Source organism: Magnolia sinica, chromosome 2 (assembly GCF_029962835.1).
Source record: "Magnolia sinica isolate HGM2019 chromosome 2, MsV1, whole genome shotgun sequence".
Taxonomy (NCBI): domain Eukaryota; kingdom Viridiplantae; phylum Streptophyta; class Magnoliopsida; order Magnoliales; family Magnoliaceae; genus Magnolia; species Magnolia sinica.
In genome coordinates, this window is record NC_080574.1 from 55,784,419 (window position 1) to 55,809,670 (window position 25,252).

At 40.2% G+C, this 25,252-nt stretch overlaps 1 protein-coding gene across 4 annotated transcripts in view; it reads right to left on the reverse strand.

The window, feature by feature from the left end:
* LOC131237127 (serine/threonine-protein kinase STY46-like) overlaps positions 1 to 25,252 on the reverse strand; it is a 54,360-nt gene that overhangs the window by 14,247 nt on the left and 14,861 nt on the right. For all 4 annotated transcript variants that reach the window (XM_058234787.1, XM_058234789.1, XM_058234788.1 and 1 more), the window contains exons 5-9: positions 20,317 to 20,371; positions 20,040 to 20,150; positions 19,465 to 19,515; positions 17,832 to 18,007; positions 17,645 to 17,752 (exon numbers count right to left, since the gene is read on the reverse strand). In XM_058234787.1, coding sequence (XP_058090770.1) covers positions 17,645 to 17,752; positions 17,832 to 18,007; positions 19,465 to 19,515; positions 20,040 to 20,150; positions 20,317 to 20,371 — 501 coding nt within the window. The remainder of the gene's footprint in view (positions 1 to 17,644; positions 17,753 to 17,831; positions 18,008 to 19,464; positions 19,516 to 20,039; positions 20,151 to 20,316; positions 20,372 to 25,252) is intronic.

Genomic DNA, 25,252 nt, shown 5'->3' on the forward strand with positions numbered 1-25,252 from the left:
TGTTTCTAGCAATATAATAAACAGTTTGTTAGGGCTTGGAGCTCTATAACACAACAAAGTCTCTCTCAAAACTCTTTCTTCTCTCACATTTGTCCTTCTCTTCACTTCACCCATTCTCTTCCTTCCACTTCCCAAACTGAAATCAACTTGGTATCATAGTAAGAACCTTCACATTGATTGGTGCTACTTGAATCTGCTGACGTCATACGGCTGGCGTTGGCAACTATACATATCATACAATCTGTTTTTTTTTTTTTTTTTTTGAAAAAAAACATGGTTTGATGCATCTCAATTTCAGAAGATTTACAGTGATTTTTGTGAAAATTTTGGAGCTCATCTTTAGGTATGTTTGGACCATTTTTCTCATCCAATGGAAAAACCACAAATTTCTAATTTTCTTCCATTCCGCTCAAATCAGTAGTTGTTTGATGCAGGACAATAAACCACTTGCTCTAAAAGCAAGAACTAATAGAGCATGGCGAATTAATCCCTTGATCTCATAGCCCAGGCCCCAAATCCATAGGTTAGGTCGTCGGCCAAACCCTACTCGTGGCATCCAAATCCATGGGTTCCGCGGGCTGCCCACCCCGAGTGTGCCCTTACATCCCACAGGCCACCCCACTCAGAGCTCGGTGTGAAAATGTCCCTGTATTAATCACCCCTGATGAGGAGTCTTGAACACGAGACCTCCCACTCTGATACCAATTTGATGCAAGACAATTAACCACTTTCTCTAAAAGCTCGAACTAATAGAGCATAGTGAATTAATACCTTTATCTCATAGCCCGGGCCCTAAATCCATGGGTTAGATTATCAGCCGAACCCTCCTCATGGGTCCCAAATTCATGGGTTCCGCCCCCTCGTGACCCCAAATCCATGGGTTCTGCCTCACACGGACCCCAAATCCATCGGTTCCACGAGCCAGCCACCCCGAATGTGCCCCTGCATCCCACAACCACCCCACTCGAGCCCGGTGTGAAAAATGCCCCTGCGTTACTGTTTTTGTGTGTTTCTTCACATGGTGAATTGAATCCACCGCATATAACTCCTCGTGGAGCTTTTTCTGAATGAGAGTGATTTAGAGGTGAGGTGAAGCCAAATTATGGACTGGTGGTGCCATCTTTAGGTCCTGGTGGCCTAACTGTACACCGAAGCTCATGGTGTATGTCCTGGTGCTTGATCTTCTTTTGTAAGGCACTGCTTATACTTGATTTTCCTTCTTTAGCTATTTCTAGACCACCATGCCACCATTTGGAACCCAAAGTCCTGTAAATTTGTGGCTATTCCTATAATGTGTCCCCCTCCTTGAGTTGGTTGTTCTTGGATTTCGTGTTTGTAGACCCTTATGGAGGATAAGTTCTCTTTGGGATTTGGTGTGGGATCTTCGGAATCCCATCCCTCATAAATCACAATAGTAAAGTTGAATGGCAACAATTATTTGCAGTGGGCTCAATTAGTGAAGTTGTTTTTTGGGAGAAGAGATGAGCTTTCTTACATATTGGATGAAACTCCGAATCTTATAGATTGGAATTTTAAGACTTGGACTAAGGAGAAGTACCAAGTCATGGCTTGGCTGATTAACAGTATGGAACTTACTGTGAGTAATTTTGTCATGTTTCTGACCTCAACAAAAAGGTTACGAGACACCCTTCATAATATTTATTCAGAAGCTTAGAATATCTCCAGAATTTTCAAGTTAATCTCAAACATCGGGAGATTTCAACAAGATTCAAGATCCCTAAAGGAGTACTTTTCAACTCTTTGGGGTATGTGGGATGAGTTGGATCCCTATCATCCCCTTCCCTCCAACTATATAATGGACTATGATTGGATCTAATTCTGTTGGAATTGTGTGCTCTTGCTAGAGTTTGAACTTTATTGTTGATTTCCTTTCAACCAAAAGTTGCTCATAAATTGTGTTAATACCGTTGAAATTACATAAGAGTCATTGGGTCCCCTTAAAACACTACACCAAACCACATTAGTAATCATAGGTGGAGCACAAATGATGGATTTACCATCATTAATAGCTCAATTATAATTGATATGGACTATTTATTTCACTGGCAATCAATCCACAATGGTTAGGATTTGATCAAAGTGGTCTTGAACAACCCAATGTGGAATCCACATAATGAACTATCCAAATTGATTATTTGCCTTATTTTGCTATATTTGATCAGGATTGAACATTTTTGTCACCATCGATCTAATGCTCACAATCATCCAATTGAATCAATTGTTGAGGGCATGTGCAATCAACATTGGGTCACACATGATGCATGGCTCTTAACATTCACTGGACCATTATATCTTAAAATTGCAAGGTTCTGATATATAGCACCTGCCCTTTTGGCTGAAAGACAAATAACACCCTCCCTTACATGTTTTCCCAAAAACACTTTTAGGTTTCAATATTCAGTCAAAAGAACCCTGTGGTTAACATCTGTCAACAAAATGTGACAGAACCATGTCAGAGTCGTTATAGTTGACTAATTACCATAAAAAATACCTTTTTACCCCTGGTTTGGTAGAAGTTATGAGTTTGGGTTTGCTAACCTTTGCCTAGATAGTTCTTTCCATCCAAAAGATTAACGCCAAGGTGTTTTTTACTATATTCGGAAAACAGAAGGTGTTATTAGGGAAAATGGGTAAGGGAAGGTCTTATTTGTCTTTGAGTGAAAAGGGAGGGAACTATATGCCAAAACTTCTAAAAATCAATTTGGACTTTAATGGCCATTGATTGGATGGTTCGGATTGTCTAATCAAAGGGATCCATAAAGCACAGAAAAGATTGGTGTGGATCTCTTTCAAAATCAGTGTTTTAAATAGCATTAGCATGTTGCGTAGCGTCTAGCCCTCTATAGTGTGTAGCGTAAATAGCATAGCACGAGCTACACAATACTTCTTTTTAATTCAAAATTAGGGAAAACATGATAAATAGTATTATTTATAATAATGAAAAAAAGTAAAAAATATAAATATGCCTAAAAGATTATTTATTTTTCAAGTATAAGCATGTTCAAAAAAATTATTAATTATCACTTATCAAAAAGCAATCCAGATATATAAAGTTATAAACCAAATCAAATAATTACCACGTCAACAACTTTCTAAGCAAACCACTTTAATTAATAGTCTAATTGAAACTAAAAGTCACAACTCACAGGTATGAAAAAGAAATAAAAATCACACAGGTTAAGTCTTAAGAGTATTAAGTATAATACAAACGTCATCAATACATTCAAAACCCTTTTCTTTTAAGTTTAGTTTTAAAGGTTTTTTAATGTATGAGTTTCACACCAACTTTAGCAAAGGATCACCACCATTTTAAGTGAAAGTTTAAAATTTAAATATATATATATATATATATATATATATATATATATATATATATTTTAAAATGTTTGATTTTAACTTTACATTTTAAGTTTTTCATGATGTGATGTGAGTTTTACACCATTTTTAACAAACAAAGCAAAAAAAAAAAAAAAAAAAAAGCATTGTAGTGTAAGCTACAAATGCTACGTGCTATGTAGTTGTAGCTTGCGCTACGACCCCTAGGCAACGCTATAGGCGATTTACGCTATTTAACTACGCTACGTAGCGTACACTACCACAACGCTAGGAGCACTATTTGAAACACTGCTTGAAATATAAGTTTAGTAGGGCTAACCAAAAAAAAAAAATTGCAAATCACGAACTTCGACAGAGAAATAGACAAACAAAATACTGCCCAATCATAAACTTCCAAGCTCATGAAGGTAACAATTAGTAGGCTAATTTGAAAAGTGGATAATCTGATACATCCAAATGGACCCACTATATCATCACTTGACAACCAAGAAAATCCAACATTTTCAATTGCTATAAACTTTGTGAACCATGCCCAGGAAGCTTGCTTTAGCTTCTGCATAGCCTTCTTCAGATGACATACAAAATGCCCTGAATATAGAAGACCAGCTGAGTCAGAAGGTGGGCTCATGTACACCTTTGATTATAGAAACCATTTTTCACATCGAGTCAGTAGAGAGGTCGTTGTTTAAATACAAAAATCAAGAGAATGCTCCCAAGTCCTAACAGTCATAATTTTGACAACAGATGCATGGGCTTCTGCAAAATCAATTCCCATGTTCTTGTCATTGGGTATGCTTCATACCCTCCAATTGATCCATCTACCCACAATTACACCTTACAGAACCATTTGCAATCTAACCAGTTCTTTCCACTTGGAAACTCCATGACATCATAGGTTTAATTATCTTCTAGCCTACTCAATTCTTTCCTTCATAAATTATTGATGTAGGAAAGGGCTAAGAGGAGTGGTTCCCTAATGGAATGAACAATGAGAACAAAATATTTATGTGAAGGTGGCAAGGATGCGTTATGAATTTTTTTTTTAGCAAATTCTCAATACAACCGAATCCATGGGCACCATACCATTTCAATTCCAGTTCAAGGAAGTCGTGATTTTTGGAACTAAGAGAGAAGAAGGATGATGAATGAGGTCTTCTTCTAATTAGAGCTGGGCATCGGACTGAGTCGAATCAGATTGGGCCCAACTCAATTCGGTCCGAAATCTACATGGGTTGACCCGAACTCGATCCGATCCGGGACCGATTCTGGGACATATGACTCGAACCGATCTGATGCACGGTTGGCCTGACCCGAACCGAGTCCAACTCGGTCAGGGAAACTGAGTCAGATCGGGTTGGGTAGGGTTCGGATCGGGTTGGGTCTGTGGGTCAAATTATGCGGTATGTGTTATATCCAATCCGTCCATCCATTTGGAGAGCTCGTCTTAAGGCTTGAGCTGAAAAATAAGACAGATCTAAAGATCAGTTGGACCACACTGCAAAAAAACAGTTGGGGATTGAACGTTTACCATTGAAACCTTCTTGGAGATCACAGAAGTTTCGGAACAATATGAAATTTGTTTTTCCTATTCACCCATGGATTTTTAGCCTTATTAACATATTAGATGGAAAATAAACGTTATGGTGGGGCCCCTGTAACTTTGCTCTCATTTGAGTCGTTCGTACAACTCGGAGCTCGAGGCGCATCAGGGCTCATCTTTGCACGACACGTATCTACACCAGCCGTATCGTTGGCGTGTCTCACACGGGAATTAGATTGCGTACCGAGTTACTCAGTACGCTCTTATCGTACTGAGTAAACTCTGTTAGGCCCACCATGAATGTACGTGGTTTATCCACGCCGTCCATCAGTTTTGACAGATCATTTTAGGTGTTGAGCCCAAAATTGAAGCATATACACAGTTCAAGTGGACCATACCACAGGAAACAATGGAACTATTAATTTCCACCGTTGAAACATTTCCAAGGCCCACAGTGATGTTTATTTGTCATCCAACATGTTAATAAGATCAAGCAGATATGGATGAATGGAAAACACAAATATCATCTTGATCTAAAACTTCTGTGGCCCCCAATAACTTTTGAACGGTAGAAATTCAATTCACACTGTTTCCGTTGGTGTGGTCCACTTGAGCTTTGGATATACTTAACTTTTGGGCTAAATCTCTAAAACTATCTATTAAAATGGATGGATGGAGTGGATAAAATGCATGAATGATGGTGGACCCCACAGAGTTTACTCGTACAACTGGGAGCTTGAGGCTGTCTCCACTCGTCTTTGCACGACGCGTATCTACACACTAGCTGTGTTGTAGTGCCATGCAAGAAATTGCATTGCGTGTGTAGTCCACAGATTTCCTGCAAAAGCCTGCACCGGGAAGCCAGGTGGGACCCACTGTGATGTTTGTGAGAAATCCTCCCTGTCCATCAGTTTTGTGAGTTCATTTTAAGACATCATGCCAAAAAATGAACCGTATCCAATGCTCAAGTGGACTGAAAACGTGATAATTGAACATCTACAGCTGAAATATTCGTGGGGCCACAGAAGTTTTCAATCATCCTAATATTTGTGTTTCCAATTCATCCCAGTAGGAATGACGTTATTAACAGCATGGATGGCATATAAACATCACTGTCGAGCCCAAGGAGGTTTCAACCGTAGGAATTTCCCTAACCATCTTTTCCTTTATTACGACCCACTTAAGCATTGGATACGGTTCATTTTTGGCATCATGTCCTAAAATGAAATCAAAAAATGGATGAACGGGGATGATTTCTCCAAAACATCACAGTGGGCCCCACCTGGGTTCCCATCGCAGTAACTTCCTACGAAAGGCTTTCGCAGGAAATCCACGTCTGCTTGTGCAATAGTGGGCTCTTATCAACGTACTGAGTAAACTCTGTTGGGGCCCACCGTGAATGCATGTGGTTTATCTACGCCATCCATTTGTTTTTCCAGATCATTTTAGTGGTTGAACCCAAAATTGATGCATATCCAAAGCTCAAGTGGACCATACCACAGAAAAAAGTAGAAGTGTTGATAAGAATCACTCCGGATCGGATCGGATCGGTCCGGATTGACCACGACCCGATCTTAATCTGAAAAAATGTCGGATCTGAATGGCCCTACTCGATCCACACCGATCCAGGCCGTCGGTTCGGTTCGGAACGGGTCTGATCGGGTCGGATCCACCAGATCAGGTCAGACATGCCCAACTCTACTTTTGATTTAGTGATGCCAACATACAACTTGAGAGCAAGAACACTCCACATCTCAATGAAACCAAAAGTGGACAGACAACAAAGGATCAACAAAAAATTGTGAAGGATCAAAATCTTATAATTCCTCCATGTGTGCTGATGGAATCACTCCTTACCTTCTAGATATCAACTCTAGAGATGAAATTCAACAAGGAGAAATCACTACAACCATATTAGGAAATCAGGATGGTTGTTATTTGATATTTTATCCACTTACGAAAGAACATATTCTCATAGAAGGTTATATTATCATCATCATCTTTGCCTTACCCCAAAATTCATGGTTAGCCTTTTCAAAGGTAGATTCAATAATTGTTTATAATTGACTTCCCACCGGAGGTCAACCTTTCTCTTTACCTAGGATCTTGGAAACTAAACATGGAAAAGGCTCACATTGACAACAGTAGCATGCCCCCACCATCCCACCATCACTAATCCCAGCTCAACAATTGAACGCCCACCCCAAAAAGCAAGCAAGCAAAGAAGGGCCATTGAGGACAGGAAGAGAATTTGCAAACGTACTGCTGAGCACGAGCATCAACTCACTAATAACCTTTGTGATAGGAGAACACCTAATGAAAATGAAATGAAAGGAATGGAGATGGAACTTATTTTACCATATGCCAATAGGTGAAATGAAACATAGGCATCAAAACACACAAAGATGATCCTGACAAGGCATGGTAAATTGAAGCATTCAGAGAAGAAGCGCAGGTGTAATCATGTAGTCAAACATGGCCACATAACTGCGTTAAAATCTAAAATGCCTACTAGTACTTGACATGGCATAGCAAAGAAAATAGTTTCTTTCTAATTTTAGACTTAGCTTATAATTTAAAATTTTAAAAGAATCTCTATAACCAACATTCACTGCTCCAACATAAGGTGCAATGGTTCCACAGGATAATCGTTACTTGACAAAAACAAAACAATAGAAGAAAAAAAGGCTTTTACATAATAGTTTTAGAAATTCACAAGAATGTTATTCCAAAATCATTTAGCCTGGAAAAAAAAAAAAAAAAAAAACTGTACAGAATATCTCTAGAAATTCAGAAGAATGTTATTCCAAAATCGTTTATCATCCTTGGAAGATAATGATATTGTTTCATAAGTAGAAGAACAGATACAAGAAAACCATTTTCTTTGCATGAAGGACACAAACTGACAATTATTCAAACCCGATAGGAGCTAACTCTTTGGGGATGTTCATCCACATTTACATAACCATTGACCATTGACATAATTCAATGCATCGCTTCTTGATATATTTTTTTATATTTTATAATCTCATGAACTAACATTTTAGGTTGTTTGGTGCAGGAGAAATTTCTCAACTAATTATCTACTCCAAAACAGGGCTTCATGTTGAAACACCAAAAGAAATGAGTTCTGTTAATCAATAATCAAAAGCTTCTATTACATGTCCCTTTTAAGGAAACCAAACCGTAATTTCCAAACAAATTAGTAAACTAGATAAAACTAGAACTAAAAATGACTCTTAATAGAATTACAAACCTGTTATGACCAATTAAACACAAACCCAAAACCTACCAAACTAAAAAAAGAAAAAAAAAATTGAAAAATTGTCTTTGATCATCATTATTATGATGCAGGACAATTAACCACTTGCTCTAAAAGCTCGAACTGCTAGAGTATGGCGAATTAATCCCTTTTATCTCATAGCCCAGGCTCCACATCTCATGGGTTAGGACCTCGGCCGAACCCCCTTCGTGGGCCCCAAATCACATGGGCCGCCCACCCTAGGTGTGTCCCCGCATCCCACGAGCTACCCCACTCGAGCCCAGTGTGAAATGCGTATTAATCACCCCTAGTAAGGAGTCTCGAACACGAGACATCCCACGTGGGCCCCAAATCGTATGGGTCACCCACCCCGAGTGTGCCCCTGCATCCCACAGGCGACCCCACTCAAGCCATGTGAAAATGCCCCTGCATTAATCACCCCCGGTGAGGAGTCTCGAACACGAGACCTCCCACTCTGATACCAATTTGATGCGGGACAATTAACCACTTGCTCTAAAAGCTCAAACTACTAGAGTATAGCAAATTAATCCCTTTATCTCATAGCCCAGGCCCCACATCTCATGGGTTAGGACCTCGACCGAACCCCCTTCGTGGGCCCCAAATCACATAGGCCGCCCACCCTGAGTGTCCCCGCATCCCACGGGCAACCCCACTCGAGCCCGGTGTGAAATGCACATTAATCACTCCTAGTAAGGAGTCTCAAACACGAGACCTCCCACGTGGGCCCCAAATCGCATGGGTCACCCACCCCGAGTGTGCCCCTGCATCCCACAGGCGACCCCACTCGAGCCTAGTGTGAAAATGCCCCTGCATTATATTATCTTTAAGATAACAAGCCCACCAAACATCAACCATCTTCTTTTACCCGGACTTGGAACTGCCCATGGCAAAGCCTCACATTTATGCGCATCACTAATTAGAATGCAGAAATAAAGTTATCATGTTTCACTTCTAATGCAGACATCAGTGTTGCACCCTTTAGAGTGTACATGAGGAGGAGGCGTCGCCGACAGAGTACCGGAGCGGAGGAGTTGATGTGGATGGACGTTGGCAGTGTTTTAAATATCGACAATATCAGCCAATATATCCCACGATATATCTTGGATCCCACCTATGCGATATGAAAAGCACAAGTAGTGTGATATATCCCACGTTTGATCCGGTGAGCATTTTCAATTTTCGACTCTTTTTTTTCTTCTGTAAATCATGTTCGATTAGCGTCAAATTGTTACAAACCCATTATTTTTCATGTTTTGTATGAAAAATTATGGATTGGGAGCTTCAATTTCGAGATTTAGAGGAGATGGGCCTGGTTCCGGAAAATTGAAAAAAAAAAAATCAATTTCTTGCAAATCAGTTGCAATCTGTGTCCAAACATAAAATTAAACATGTATGTAGCCTGATCTAGTGATTCTTTTTTTGCTTTTGAATGTATTTCTTGTGTTCCCACACTTCTTACATTTATAAATTTTATGAATAGACTTTGAATATGCTTGCATCAATTCAGTTAGACAACGCATAGATTAGTAACCCATACAAATAAAACCTATTATATGCACTTGTTTTTTGTAATGTTTTGATTTATAAGTGTATTGATGTCTTTTTTAACAATTACTAAAGTTTCATTGAAAAATTCGACCAATTTCCCAATGTTTTCCCATGTTTCCAACAACAATGATACATTACGCGATATAACCGATATATCCCATGTGATAACCGATACGTATCCATATCCCAAGGGTGCGATAATTAACGCAATACCAATATGTCAAACATTGGACGTTGGGTCCATCGGGCCCATTTTCTGACGCGCTACGAGTGCAAGAGTGGCATGATCGCACCCTGACCATAGATCCATCAATCGAATTTCACACCCTACCACACGAGTAGTTTAATTTTAGGCATTTTTGTTCTTTTTTCTTGTTTCAGGGGCTTTATTGCATTTTCTTTATTTTTTCGTCTTTTTTGTTATTTTTCTTGTTTTCAGAGGCTTTAATGCACTAGCTTATATATACGTTGTGAGAAACCCTATTTTTATTATTATTGAATGAATAGAAATTCGTATTTTTTCTTCCTCTTTATTCAAAATATTAGGGTTTCAGGATTGGCCCTTGGGTGTTGAGGATTCCACCCCGATTTCAGGTTTCCTTCTTTCTAGATCTTCGAGGTGCAGGAAAAGATAAGAATCATCCTCATTTTCTTTTGACGACAAAAGGACCTATACTTTCTTCATTCTTCACCCCTTTTGTTCCTCTCTGGATATCCCATTTCTATTTTGAACCAAAAAGAGGGATAGTTAATCAGTACAATCATATCCAAACTTGACCGTGGATTGACTTATGCTAGATCTGGGATATCCTCATATCCCTAGGTCCTCCATTTTTACTGTTTACGCTATTTTATGATAAGGGGCATGATCCTGACGGAATGACGTCATCTTTGTGTTGAAATTTACCTAATCCCTTTGATTGGAAACGATTAGTTGATTTGTGTATTTATTTGAATATTCTTTAACCTGATTATACATGCATCTAGAATTAGGTCATCACATGTCCCTGCATCAAATTTGGTATTAGAGCACAGTTTTAGCATAGGTCAGTCTATTGTCAATCCGTCTTTGTGGTGAAAATTTTCTACAAAAACCCTTTACCCAAATTTTAAAAATCGTTTAGGTTTCAAGCACTCCGCCCCGAACCCCGAGCAGGGGCGCGTCGCCCCCTACACCCCCGGCGAGCTGACCGCGCAACTCGACCCGCGTGACCGGCTCTACAAAGGACATTTTGTTGAGTTTAGTCAGCCCTTTTCCTAGGTTTTGTTGATTCCCCATATAGATTTATGCCATATAGGGTAGTTGTATTGCATTGGTTTCATCGTTTTTACCATTTCTCGCACATAGATCTAGGACCATTCACTTGTCATTCCTGGTGTATGCCCGCGCGCACTGGTCGTGGATTCGGTCTCCATTACACCATAGACTCCATCAATTTGCCAAGGCTATAGAGGGCCTAACTAAGAGAATAGATCAATAGTTTCGAACCTTGAGGGATGATCTCGCGCAATAGTTTGCGCATCAGGATGGTAGGTTCATGCGTCTAGAGGAGAGAGTTGTGCGTTTATAGGCTAGTATTCCAACCGCCACTGTAAGTGGAGCCCAGGCAACCCCCGACACCAGGGTTGTCGATCAGTCCCAAGTTGTGGGCCCTGATCCGCCTAGGGATGGTTTGAGCGCAGGTCAGGCCTGTGGGCCTAGCAACAGACACAACGGAGTATATCCATTACCACCCACACACAATTGTGATCCTGTTCTCCCCGCCCAATGGGAGGGTCATGATGGGGTGCGTCGTCAACACCCCCAAAGATATCATGAGCACGAGGACCCTGTTTCTAAGATCATGAAGGGCATCAAGGTTGACGCCCCCAGTTTTGATGGGAGATTGAACCCCAAAGATTTTTCCGACTGGTTAGTAGACATGGACCACTTCTTTAAGTAGCACGGTCTGTCAGACCCACGTTGAGTTGGGTTCGCCAAGATGAAATTGGTGGGCCAAGAAAAACTATATTGGGGACATGCAGAGCGTCGCCGTGAGCGATCTGAAGAGGGGCCAATTCTCTTTGTCAGAGAAGTATGTTCCCCTTTCTTACAAGTAGAGGTTGTTGGATGAATACATCGCCAAGTTTGATGAATATATGATGAGGTGACAGAATACATCGCCAAGTTTGATGAATATATGATGAGTTGCGATGTGGATGAGGACCCTGCTGTGGTTCTCTCCCATTTCCGTATGGGCCTTAGGCCTGAGCTTTAGCGGGAGCTCACGCTTCACATGGTCACCAGTCTAGAACATGCTTACCAGGTGATGCAGGAACTAAAGCACTGTGTACACCAATCCAATGTGAGGGGGATTGATTTTTGACCTACCATGCCTAGAGTAGCTCCGCATGGAGCGAGACCCCAAGTCGAAATTCAACCCAGAGCTCAACCTGGTACCCAGCCAGTCAATAGAAATCGAAGTAATAATATGGTTGGACCAACTACTAAGCCCGCGATGCCAGGGCAGTGCTATCACTGTGGTGGCATGGGTCACATCACTGCCGAGTGTTCAAGGGTGGGCGCATTGCCTTTGTTTCCGAACACCCCACAGAAGAAGTGGCAGATAAAGTTGATGGTGACCAAGATGATAAGGAGATCATTATCCCCTCCCTTGACCTGGCTAGTAATGCCGAGGATGATACTGTGGAGACTATCTCACTTGCAGTGGTAAGGTGCGCCTTGACCTAGATGTAGGAAAGCGAAAATTGACGGAGAACCACTATTTTCCACACTTACGCCAAGTGCGGAGAAAAGATCTGCAAAGTGATCATAGACAGCGGGAGCTGTGAGAATGTAGTTTCCCCAATTACTTTGAGTCGCCTGGGGTTGAAGCCAATCGCTCACCCCAACCCATACAGAGTTTCTTGGGTGGATGCGACATCCCTCCCTATGACCCAGTGATGCCTTGTAACGATTGAGTTTGGACCATACATGGACAAGTTGTGGTGTGATGTGGTCACGATGAACATTAATCATATCATCTTGGGAAGGCCATGGCTCTATGACAAAGATGTCGCAATATTTAGGCGTACGAATAATTGTGTATTTAAGCATGAAGGAAAGATGCTTGTCTTGAGCCCGCTCCCTCCCAAGTCGTCAACAGGAGCGAAAGATGTTGCATCCCTAGGCGGTCCTAAGAATCAAAGGGCGCCTTAGTCAAAGTCTCTCCACATCATAGATGCTAAGGAGTTTGAGAGAGAGACCAAGGCAAGGACTATGGTGTATGGCCTACTAGCTAGGGAAAGTACACCTGAGGTTGTTATGGGGATAACCCAGGAGGCTCGTCCAGTCCTAGAGGAGTTTCGGGATGTCTTCCCTGAGGACCTTCCAGACGAGCTTCCACCGATGCGAGACATTCAGCATGCGATAGATCTTGTCCCATGGGCGACCCTACCAAACCTCCCTCACTACAGAATGAACCCCACCGAGCATGCTGAGTTGAAGAGGCAAGTGGATGAATTGCTTAAAAAGGGATTCATTCGTGAGAGTCTAAACCCGTGCGCCGTCACCGCGCTTCTTACGCCCAAGAAAAACGGCACATGGTGCATGTGTAGATAGTAGAGCCATAAACAAGATCAGTCAAGTATCAATTTCCCATCCCGAGGCTTGATGACATGCTTGACATGATGGCCACCTCTACTATCTTTTTGAAAATCGACCTCAAGAGTGGTTATCACCAAATTCGTGTTCACCCGGGAGATGAATGAAAATTTGTCTTCAAGACGAAGGACAGGTTGTACGAGTGGCTGGTTGTGCCCTTTGGGTTAACCAATGCCCCAAGTACATTTATGAGGGTGATAACCTAGGTGTTGTGACCCTTTATGAGCAAGTTTTTAGTTGTGTACTTCGATAATATCCTCATCTATAGTACGTCCCCTAGCAAGCACATCGAGCACTTGAGGCAGGTCTACAATGCCTTACACATAGAAAAGCTCTATGCGAACCTCAAGAAGTGTTCCTTCTTGACCTCCCGTGTTATCTTCCTGGGGTTCGTGGTATCATCAGAGGGTATGTCTGTAGACCTTGAGAAATTCAAAGCCATTGTCAATTGACCCGAGCCGCGTACCATACACGATGTATGAAACTATCACAACCTAGCTACATTCTATCGGCGGTTCATCCGTGGATTTAGCTCGATTATGGCTCCCATCACAGATTGCATACGAAAAGGGGAGTTTCAATGGACTAAAGCTGCGGCACGGGCTTTTTCAGAAATTAAGAAGATGACGGAAGCGCCAATCATGTGTCTACCTAACTTTACCAAATCCTTTGAGGTAGCATATGACGCGTCAGGAATTGCCATAGGCGGAGTGTTAAGCCAAGAGGGACATCATGTGGCCTTTTTCAATGAGAAGTTGAACGAGGCTAAACAACGCTACTCCACTTATGACAAGGAGTTCTATGCGGTTGTGTAATCATTGCGTCATTGGCGACATTATTTATTAATGCAAGAATTCGTCCTGTTCTCTGATCATGAGGCCTTGAAATATTTAAGCTCTCAAAAGAAGTTAAGCCCTAGGCATGCCAAGTGGGCACAATTTCTTCAAGAGTACACGTTTGCGCTTAAGCACAAGGCCGGAAAAGAGAATAAGGTTGTTGACGCGCTTAGTCGTCGTATCATGACGCTGCGGTCCATGAGTATTGAAGTTACAAGCTTTGAGCAACTCAAGGATGAGTACTCAAACTGTCCTGATTTTGGGATCATTTATGCATCATTGTCAAGTGACCCACCCTCGAGGAGTACGGAGTTCATCCTTACAGATGGATATCTTTTTAGAGGGGAAAAGCTTTGTATCCCACGCACATCCCTTCGCAATTTTCTAGTTTGGGAGCAGCATGCCGAAGGGATGGCAGGTCACTTTGGTCGATATAAAATAGTTGCCCTTATGTCTGATCGTTTTTATTGGCCTAATATCCAGCAAGATGTAGCTAAGATTGTAAGGCAGTGTCAGACATGTCAACTGGTGAAGCAGAGGAAGCAAAATACAAGTTTATATGCTCATTTGCCAGTTCCACATGCCCCATGGCAAGATGTCAGTATAGACTTCGTGCTTGGGCTTCCCAAGACTATTCGTAACCACGACTCCATACTCGTGGTTGTTAATCGATTTTCTAAGATGGCCCATTTACTACCCTATTATAAGACCTCGGATGCCTCCCACATTGCTAAGTTATTCTTTCAGGAGGTTGTGCGACTCCATGGAGTACCTAGATCCATCGTGTCTAACAGAGACACGGGTTCACTAGTTATTTTTGGACGACTCTCTGGCATCTTTTGGGTACGAGGCTCCAGTTTTCTTCAACATATCCCTAGTCGGAAGGTCAAACAGAGGTAGTGAACCGTAACTTAGAGAATTTGTTAAGATGTCTAGTTGGAGACCACCACAAGACCTAAGACACTATTCTTCCCATAGCAGAGTTCGCATATAATTCTTCAGTGAACAGGTCCACAGGAATGAGCCCGTTTAAAATTGTTTTAGGTCTTAAACCCCGATCTCCCATAGATTTGATCCTCATGGCTACCCCATAGCGTCCTTCAAAGTTAGGAGAGTCATTCGCCCAACATATACATGCATTGCATAGTAAGATTAGGAGGAAGATTAATTCAAGTAAGAAACATTATAAACTTTCTGCTGACACTCACGGGAGATTTAGGGAATTTCAACCTGGAGATGATGTCATGGTTCATATTAGGTCTGATCGGTCTCCACCTGGATCCATGAAGAAGCCTCATGCCTGTAGCATAAGCCCACATAAAATTGTAAAAAGGTCGGGGTCTAATGCTTATGTTGTTGATATCCCTGCTACCATGGGCATCAATTCCACATTTAATGTGGAAAATCTAGTTCCCTTTCACGAACCATTACCTCTATCCATTGGTCCCATGTTTCTTCCCATAACCCCCCCCCCCCCCCCCACACATATATGGACCTTGGCCACAGCCTGATCTTCCTGTACCCATCTTACCTTCTCTTCCACCTGCACCAAGAAAAGATGAGATAGAGGAAATTTTGGACTCCGAGGTGGTTTCCACTCGCTCCAGGGGTTTCTAGAAATTCCTAGTCAAATGGAGGAACAGGCCCATTACAGATAACTCTTGGATCACAGAGGTAGAGCTGCAGCGCATCGACCCCGATTTGCTCGAGAGATACAGGAGTTCACTTTCGTTAGTCGCAAATTCTTCCTACCCAGAGAGAATTGATGTGGACATCAGTGGTGCACCCTTTACAGTGTACCAGAGGAGGCGTTGCCAATAGAGTACTGAAGCGGAGGAGTTAATGTAGATGGACGTTAGGTCCATCGGACCCATTTTCTGACGCAATACGAGTGCAGGAGCGGCACGACCGCACCCTGACCATAGATCTATAAGTCGGATTTCACACCCTATCACACAGGTATTTTAGTTTTAGGCTTTTTTGTTCTTTTTTCTTGTTTCAGGGGCTTTATTGCACTTTCTTTATTTTTTTGTCTTTTTTATTATTTTTCTTGTTTTCAGGTACTTCAGTGCACTTTTACTTTTTCCATATCTTATATAGACGTTGTGAGAAACCCTATTTCCATTATTATTGAATGAATAGAAATCCGTATCTTTTCTTCCTCTTTATTCAAGATATTAGGGTTTCAGGATTAGCCTTTGGGTGTTAAGGATTCCACCCCGATTTCAGGTTTCCTTCTTTCTAGATCTTCGACGTGCAAGAAAAGATAAGAACCATCCTCCTTTTCTTTTGACGACAAAAGGACCTATACTTTCTTCATCTCGAAACCCTTCATTCGTCACCCCTTTCATTCCTCTCTGGATATCCCCTTTCTAGTTTAAACAGAAAAGAGGGATGGTTAGTCAGTAAAATCATATCCAAACTTGATCGTGGATTGACTTATGCTATATCCGGGATATTCTCATATCCCTTGGTCCTCCATTTTTACTGTTTACGCGATTTTATGCTAAGGGGCATGATCCTGACGGAATGACGTCATCTTTGTGTTGAAATTTACCTAATCCCTTTGATTGGAAACAGTTAGTTGATTCGTGTATTTATTTGAAAATTCTTTAACGTGATTATACATGCATCTAGGATTAGGTCACCACATGTCCCAGCATCAACTTCCCCTTAAAATGCATAAATGAAGTTTTTTGTGCAAAAAGAAATATATATATATATATATATATATATATATATATATATATATATATATATATATATATATAATGAAACAGTCTGGTTTAGTAGATGTGTAAGGAGTACTGTTTGAAAATTGGACCTTACTTGCACAAAACATGAGAGGAAGTCAAACCAGATATGGATGCAAAAGCAGGAGAACATCTAAATCAAAATGTCAGCATGTGTCAACAGTAGATATCCAAAGAATACTCTTGTTTGTATACCAGACACCCAAGCATGCATTTTTGTCCAGTCATGGTTACATGAAAGCCCAGGGAAATTGTGTTCGTCCTGGTCAAATTGATCCCATAGACCTTGCCTTTTTTCTTTGTAAGAACCTTATTGTTCCCCATCTACATCACTCTCTCCCAGATGGGAGCATGGCTTGTGCCCTTCATGTAAAGGTACTAAATTTGTGGTCTAATGAATGTTGTGAACTAATCGAACTCCCACAGATTTACTTACCTTTATATAACATTCGGGTTTGCTAGGTAGGGGTTCACCATATTTTGGCAACTCAATGTCCGTGATGACACCAGGTTGTGTATATGTACATCTTACATGCTGGGATTGATGAGGTGAACAATATGAAGAGAATGATTTTATACATACATATAGCATTAAGGAAGAAGATGAAGTTGCAAGCACAGTTCATGAAGATCGTACAATAAAAAATCAAAGGACATCTGGTAGCACATGGTATTTTGACAAACCTCATAATATAGACCTCTTGGGCAAATTCTCGCTGCATATCCACATTCACACGCTCAGGTTTGAGGACTTTAATGGCCACGTCCTGACTACAATAGGTTCCTCTGTATCTGAAACCAGTAAAAAGACAGTCATACATGGATTCATATTAGCAGAATATGGAAATTTAATATACAAAGAAAAACTTACAGATCACCAAACGACCCAGATGCCACTTTATTTTCAAATTTCAACAACCTGACATCGATTTCCCAAACATCAGTCCCATCTGTAGGTATTTTAACATGTTCAGGAACAGATTCCATGCTGGTTTGCACATTATTGGAAATAGCAGGCAATGAACGAGGCTTTGACCAAGCTTGCTTCTGCAGTGAATTTCAAAATACGATTCAAAAAAATTGTTTTGCTCATATTTGACCAAAGAGTTAAAAAAACCACAAGTTTATTTAGTAGAAAAAAATATATATATAACATCAAAATAATGTGGTGATATTTGGCACAGTGGCACAGATCCTGCTCATTTTCCCAAAATGTGGACAGGTTTCTTATCCAGTGAATTGACAAACCTGTAGACAGAAAAGAAAATAATACATACAAAACAGCTATAAGAAAAGACTGCTGCACACACACACACACACACACACACACACACACACACAAAATCTGAAATGCTTCAGCATGCTGCCAGCATACCCCCTTTACAAATCAGCCTATCACCCAGGTGTAGCCGTGTAGCCAAGTTAATTGGAAGAGGAGAGCACAAAGAGAGACTTAAAAAGAAAAAGAATTTGTACTACATGAAAGAACTCAAGATCTTACAACTTCTGAGGTTGGTTACAAAATTCTAGCTCAAGGTTACCTAGATCACAGTGGCTTTAGTACATGGTACGGGAATGGGTACACAATGCGCTACTTCCTGCAATATGTGGTACACTAGGGGTGCAGTCATGTATCCCTCCAGTACATACACTAAGTGCAGGCAATATGGTTTACATAAGAATTGATCATGTAAATTATTTATACATCATTAAATGCTATTATTATAGATTCCACAGGCATTGTATTATATTATATGCATGCTATTGCATAAATCAAAGCATAAATCTCCACATTCTAAAAATAAATTTACATTATAAGATAACTTACAACAATGAGAAATAGAATAAAACATTCGGGTTGGTAAAAATAGCAATATGGACCGGAAATGACCAATAAAATTGGATCATGTGATTTGATACAGAAAACGTGTAGGTGTTGACCACTTAGGTAACATTTTTCTACCTACTCCACATCAATGGCTAGGATGAAGCCATGTGGCGATCATCTAGCAGCCAAGAGCTCTAGAAACATTTTAGATGACTCTACACAACCCTCTCTACAAGACTACATTCTAGCTTTCTGTAGAATTCTCTACACACCATGTACTTAGCTTCCATGTACAAGAAAAACAAAAAACAAAAAAAAAAAAAACAAAACAAAAAAATGGCCTAGTCCCTGGAATAGCCTTTTGGGATTGTCCAGTCTGCAACAAATGGCTCAAGAAAGGGGAACCTGTATCCTTATTCTCATCCAAGGTACCAAAAATTTGATTCAGGTTCTCAAATTTTCTTCTTTTTTTTTCTTTTTTTTTTGAATGATTCAAGCATCATAGAGTAAAGCAAGTGCAAATGTAGATGAGAGAAGCAACAAAAGTTGCATAGACAGCATAACTAATCATTATTGATTCATCCTCAATCCATTAACTGTTTAATTCGAACATAATACATCAATTTGCACAAACTTGGAATCAACCAATGAGTACAAGATACAGAAAAGAGAGTACCTCAATCTTTAGAATTTCCTTTTCCAGTGCATGTCTAAGCTGCTCAGTTTCCTACAAATTTTGAAAACAAAGTCGATCATTGTGAATTCAGTGTGAGAATATGGACAAGTCCAAAATGACTTGTAATAAGCTACTTGAATGATATTAACATTTGACAGAATCTCAATTGAAACTAGAAAAGAAGTTGCATTCTTTCCAACCAACTAAAATTACAAGCACCGAATTTTTAACAAGAACAAGTTTGTGCATCAATTGCATTAGACCAAAAAATTATCATCAGGTTCAACTTCCAGTGTCTCCATGGACAAACACGTGGCAGAACTGAAAAATGAAATCAGAAAAAGAAAATTCTCAATTGCTGGATGATCGTGACCGCATATCTTATTCAGCCATAGACTGTAAATGCTATCCTCCGTGAGAAAAATGGTTTACCATGACCGTTTTCCTTGCTGATATCCTTACAGTGAGAACTAGTAAAACTGAAAGGCTTATCATGGAAGACATACAACAAGTAGAGTCCCAAGATTAATCCACCCATGTGTGTGAAAATTAAATGGTAAAAGTTTAATAAATACCTCATATGGCCAACCATCAACAACAAAGACATCTAGTGAGTAGCCATCCACTGTAGAAAAAGCATGTGCCTCTTGGATATTCAGACCAATCTCAGCAAGCAAAGCAGTCAACTGAAAAAATAACAAAGATGAAACTTTTGCAATTCAATTGAAGGAGAAGGTATTGCGATAAGGAGACCCACAATCTTAATTAGTTAAGTGCATATGAAAGAATATTTGGCTTACTCAACAATAAAAACCAGTAATTACGGAAAAAAAAAACAAATAAATAAATTACCTGACTGAGGAGCTTTGGCTTATCATCTGTTGAAAAGGTTATTTCATGCATGGACCTACATATTATCAGAATATGGAAGCATGAATCCAGACTTCAGAGAAATCATAGAAGCAATAATGGTGTTACGGAATACCCACAGAAACTGCAGCAAGTTGGTTCATTTGCTTACCAAAGTCAACCTTGTAAGAAAATGCAACAAATAATGACCATGAAATGAAATTTATAGCATCCCATAATGATACATCGATGGATTGCACAAAGAAACAAATTTCACATCCCAGCCACAATAGAAGATGTTTAAAGTAATGAAAGATGCAAAAGGAACTACAGATGGTCTTGTACTTAAGAGTAATATATTTCATGCTGAGCTATATTGAACATTCTAATCATATTAACAATATTCATGGCAAAATTCAAATGAACATCCAATTCATCGCACAGAAACAAAGAAACATCTCTTGGCAGAAAAGCATAAGAATAAACTACAAAAAGATATTTTCGAACTAGAACCAGGAAAGAAGAAGATACAAGAAATGGAACTATTTATTGATGTGACAAATGTAAAACTTATACCTCAATGAATTTGGCAAAACCACTATAGCCCATAAGACAAGGAACAAGTAGACAGCTGGAAATATATGCAGCATGGTTGGACGGCCGACGAGTTGATTCAGAACTTTCCCGGATCAACCCAGTTTTTGTGCCCCACCAAGTCAAATGGTGCTTTAGTTGTCTTTTTCTTTTTTCTTTTTTTCTTTTTTTCCTCTTCTTTTTTGTTGTTGCAATTTGATCTCGAAGTTGTAACTAATCCACGTTCAAACTCCCAACTTGCAATTGCCTGTAGGCACTGCACATAATGTGTCATCCTCATCTCCCTCCTGAGTCGTAGACTCCGGAGCCACATCTCATATGACTGGTAAGCTCTGTCTTTTTTAAATATTATCAACTTATTAGTCAGCCCGGTTTTCTTACAGTTCTCTCCCACCATACAGTTCTCTCCTATTCTACATGTTCCTTCTTTTCATTGAATCCTCTATAAATTATTACCCTTACAAAGTCATTATATTGTTCAACATTCTTTCCTTCTCATTGTGTATTTCACGACCTCCAAACGAAGCAAATGATTGGTGGGGAACGTGAACATGGAGGGATTTACTTTTTGGATGATCCACTTTTCTTTTTTTTTCACTTGATAATGCTACGAATGCTTTGTTATTAGATAAAGAGCTTGTGTCCAGATGATCGCCACACACCCACCCATCCAACCATACATCCATCCATCCATGGATGAATACATATACACACATACAAACATGCATTTCATCATACAACTATGCACCCATAAAACAAAAATGAAATGGAATTTTTTTTAATAAACAGATTTTTGGAGATATCGATACATTGGCAATATTATCGAAATATCATCGATACACTTGCAATACAAGCAACACCTAGAATTTACACAGTAAAAAATATTGGTGATACAAGTGACACCTAGAATTTACATAGTCAAAAATATTGATGATAGATTGGCAATATCGATACATAGGTGATACTTAGAGACATATTGCCGATAACTAAAATTTCTGATGCTACCCATGTTATCGATATCACTACCAGTGTTGTCGATATCGCTGAGCAAGATATATAGATAATATCAAGTATATTATTAATATATCGAGGATACTCTGAACAATGGATTCATCCCATGATGAATCCGAAAGCAATATTCTAACAATGATGTCGCGGTGTCTGTTGTAGACAATCCATCCCATGATGGCGGGAAAAGCAGGCAGTAACATCATATTGGCTATGTAGATGATCTATCCCACGATGATGGGAAAGCAATAATCTAATAGTCATGTTATGTCGTGCTTGTCTTTGTAATAATTTGGGCATGCTGAGAATTTAGGATATATATATATATATATATATATATATATATGGGAAATGGTACTATGAGGTCGAGTTGTGTGGGCCCCACCATGATGTTTGTCGAACATCAACACTGTGCATTTGATAGGTCCCATTTAGTTTATGGGATATCCCAAAAATCAGCCATATATGGAATTCAAGTGGGCCATACCATCTAAAACCATGTGAAGACATGCCTAAAACATATAAAAGCTCTTGGTGGGGGGCCACCTGAGTTTTGGATGCAGCTGAAACTTGGTCTGACCCCTCATCCAAGTGGGACACACAAAATGGATGGGCTGGATTTGTCAACCACATCTCAATGGGCCTAATAAATGATTACGTATGTTTTAATGGGAGGATAACCCCTCTCAACTGTTGTATATGGTGTGGCCCACCCAAATCATGGATTGACTTGATTTTTAAGCCCGTGGGCCACCATGGAATGGTGCATCTGGCTGATGGGGTTGATGTTCGACACACATCACAGTGGGGCCCACACAGCTCAACCTCACGGGCCCACCATGGAATGGTGCATCTAGTTGATGGGGTTGATGTTCAACACACATCACAGCAAGGTATCCCGTATCGGTATCAGTTGGCGTAATGGCTCTCTGATACCGATACGGATACGGGGGCATAACGTTGCAATTTTTTTTTTGCCAAAAAAATATGAAAAAATATGGATTAAATCCGGAATATTCTAAACATTCCAAATATGCATTCATTTATAAATTGGAACATGTTTATGGTAGTGTAATGGTCTACTCTTTGGCGAGAAGTTGTATCAGATTGTCTGATGAATTTATGAACCAGATAACCTGAATTTGACTACAAAATTCATATATTTAATTTTCTAAATATATAATTTATATACTTAACAATTTGATATCATTTCTCCCAATAGTTTTTAAAAAAAAATTAAATTAAATTAAATTCAAGTAGATGGCGTTGCCAATTTGGGGCTGACTTGGAGGACCAATCCATGCCCCAAATCAGCCTCAAATTCATGTAATTTATTGGCATTATCCCACTTATAAATTGGTGGACATTTATTGGATAGTGAATCATGAAAAAAATCAAAAGGCCCTATTTTAAAAAATAAGCGTCCACAAATTAACAATTATAACTATTCAAACAATTTGATTTTGGCATTATGAGTTAGCATCTATAGTTCATAATTTAATTGGTAAATTTTAAGTTAATACATGTCTCATGTACAATTTTTTAAGGGGCTGAATTAGGCAGGACTTGGATTGTGAAGTGTAGCACACGAGTGTCAAAGTTTTTTGGGCCCCACCGTGATGAATGTGTTATATCCACACCGTCAATCCATTTTGCCAAATAATTTTAGGGCATGAGCCCAAAAATGAGGTAGATCCAAAGCTCAGGTGGACCGCAGCATAAGAAACAACAACAATTAAACGTCCACCATTAAAAATTTATTGGGGGCTACAAAAGTTTTAGATCAAGCTGACATGTGGGTTTTCCCTTCATCCACGTCAGTGTAACCAAATTAACAGGTTAGATGGAAAATAAACATTATAGCAGACCGTGTAACAAAACAGTGCAAGTGCACTGTTCAGCGTGCACCGCAGAACACACAAAAAAAGATAATAATAATAAGTGCATGGCTGTGAAACAGCCACGCAGTCCATTCCGATTTCGACGCTGGAAATGAAAAAGAAGAGAGGAAAACCGAAAAGAAACGAGGGAAAGAAGAGGGAGAGGGAGAGAGAGAGAGAGAGAGAGAAGAAGAAGAAGAAGAAGAAAGAAGCTGCAGCCGAAGCCGCGGCAGGGCCGCAGCTCACAGCCATGCGGTCTATTCCGTTTTCGATGCCGGAAATGAAAAAGAAGAGAGAGAGGGAAACCGAAAAGAAAAGAGGGAAAGAAGATGGAGAGAGAGAGAGAGAGAGAGAGAGAAGAAGAAGAAGAAGAAGCTACGGCCGCAGCCACAGCAGTTCATGAAGAAGAAGAAGAGGAAGAAGAAGAAGAAGAAAGAAAGAAAGAAAAGGTATGTTTTTTTTCCTTTTTTTTTTTCCCCATAACAGCCGTAACGGCCGTTACGGTAGCAAAATCGGGGCATCGCCCATTACGCCCCCGTATCGCGTAACAGACCCCACCGTTACCGTTACATATCAGCCGTTACGGCCGATACGTAACCGATATGGGACACCTTGCATCACGGTGGCGCCCACACAGCTCGACCTCACGACCTCATAGTACCGTTTCCCTAATAAATGATTACGAATGTTTTAATGGGAGGATAACCCCTCTCAACTGTAGTATATGGTGTGGCCCACCCAAATCATGGATTGACTTGATTTTTAAGCCCGTGGGCCACCATGGAATGGTGCATCTGGCTGATGGGGTTGATGTTCGACACACATCACGGTGGGGCCCACACAGCTCAACCTCACGGGCCCACCATGGAATGGTGCATCTAGCTGATGGGGTTCATGTTCAACACACATCACGGTGGGGCCCACACAGCTCGACCTCACGACCTCATAGTACCGTTTCCTATATATATATATATATCGAGAGAGAGAGAGAGAGAGAGAGAGAGAGAGAGAGAGAGATGCTCACACAACTAGTAGGACAATTCAAAATTGGTCCAACTAGCTGTGTCATTTAATGAGCAGTTAATGTTAATAAATCTCTCCATGTAATTGATGAAAAAAGTTGTTTGTTTGGGTGGGCCCCATTGTAACATTACTATGAAATCCCCCCAATCATTAGGTGAGTCACTGCATGTTAGAACCGGTGCAAAAAGACCAGCCCTATCCCTAGTTCACGTGAACCACACAATTGGAACTAGTGTAGATAGAAAGCTTACCTTCCAAACTCTTTCTCTCAGTGTGGCCCACTTGAATTACTTATGAGCCTGATTTTTGGGTACGATGCCTAACATTTGATGTGGCACCTAATGGTTGGAGTAGATTTTACATTCTCATCACAGTGGGCCTTGTAAAAATTAAGGTTGGATGTCTCTTCCAACTGTTTCAATTGGTATGACCCA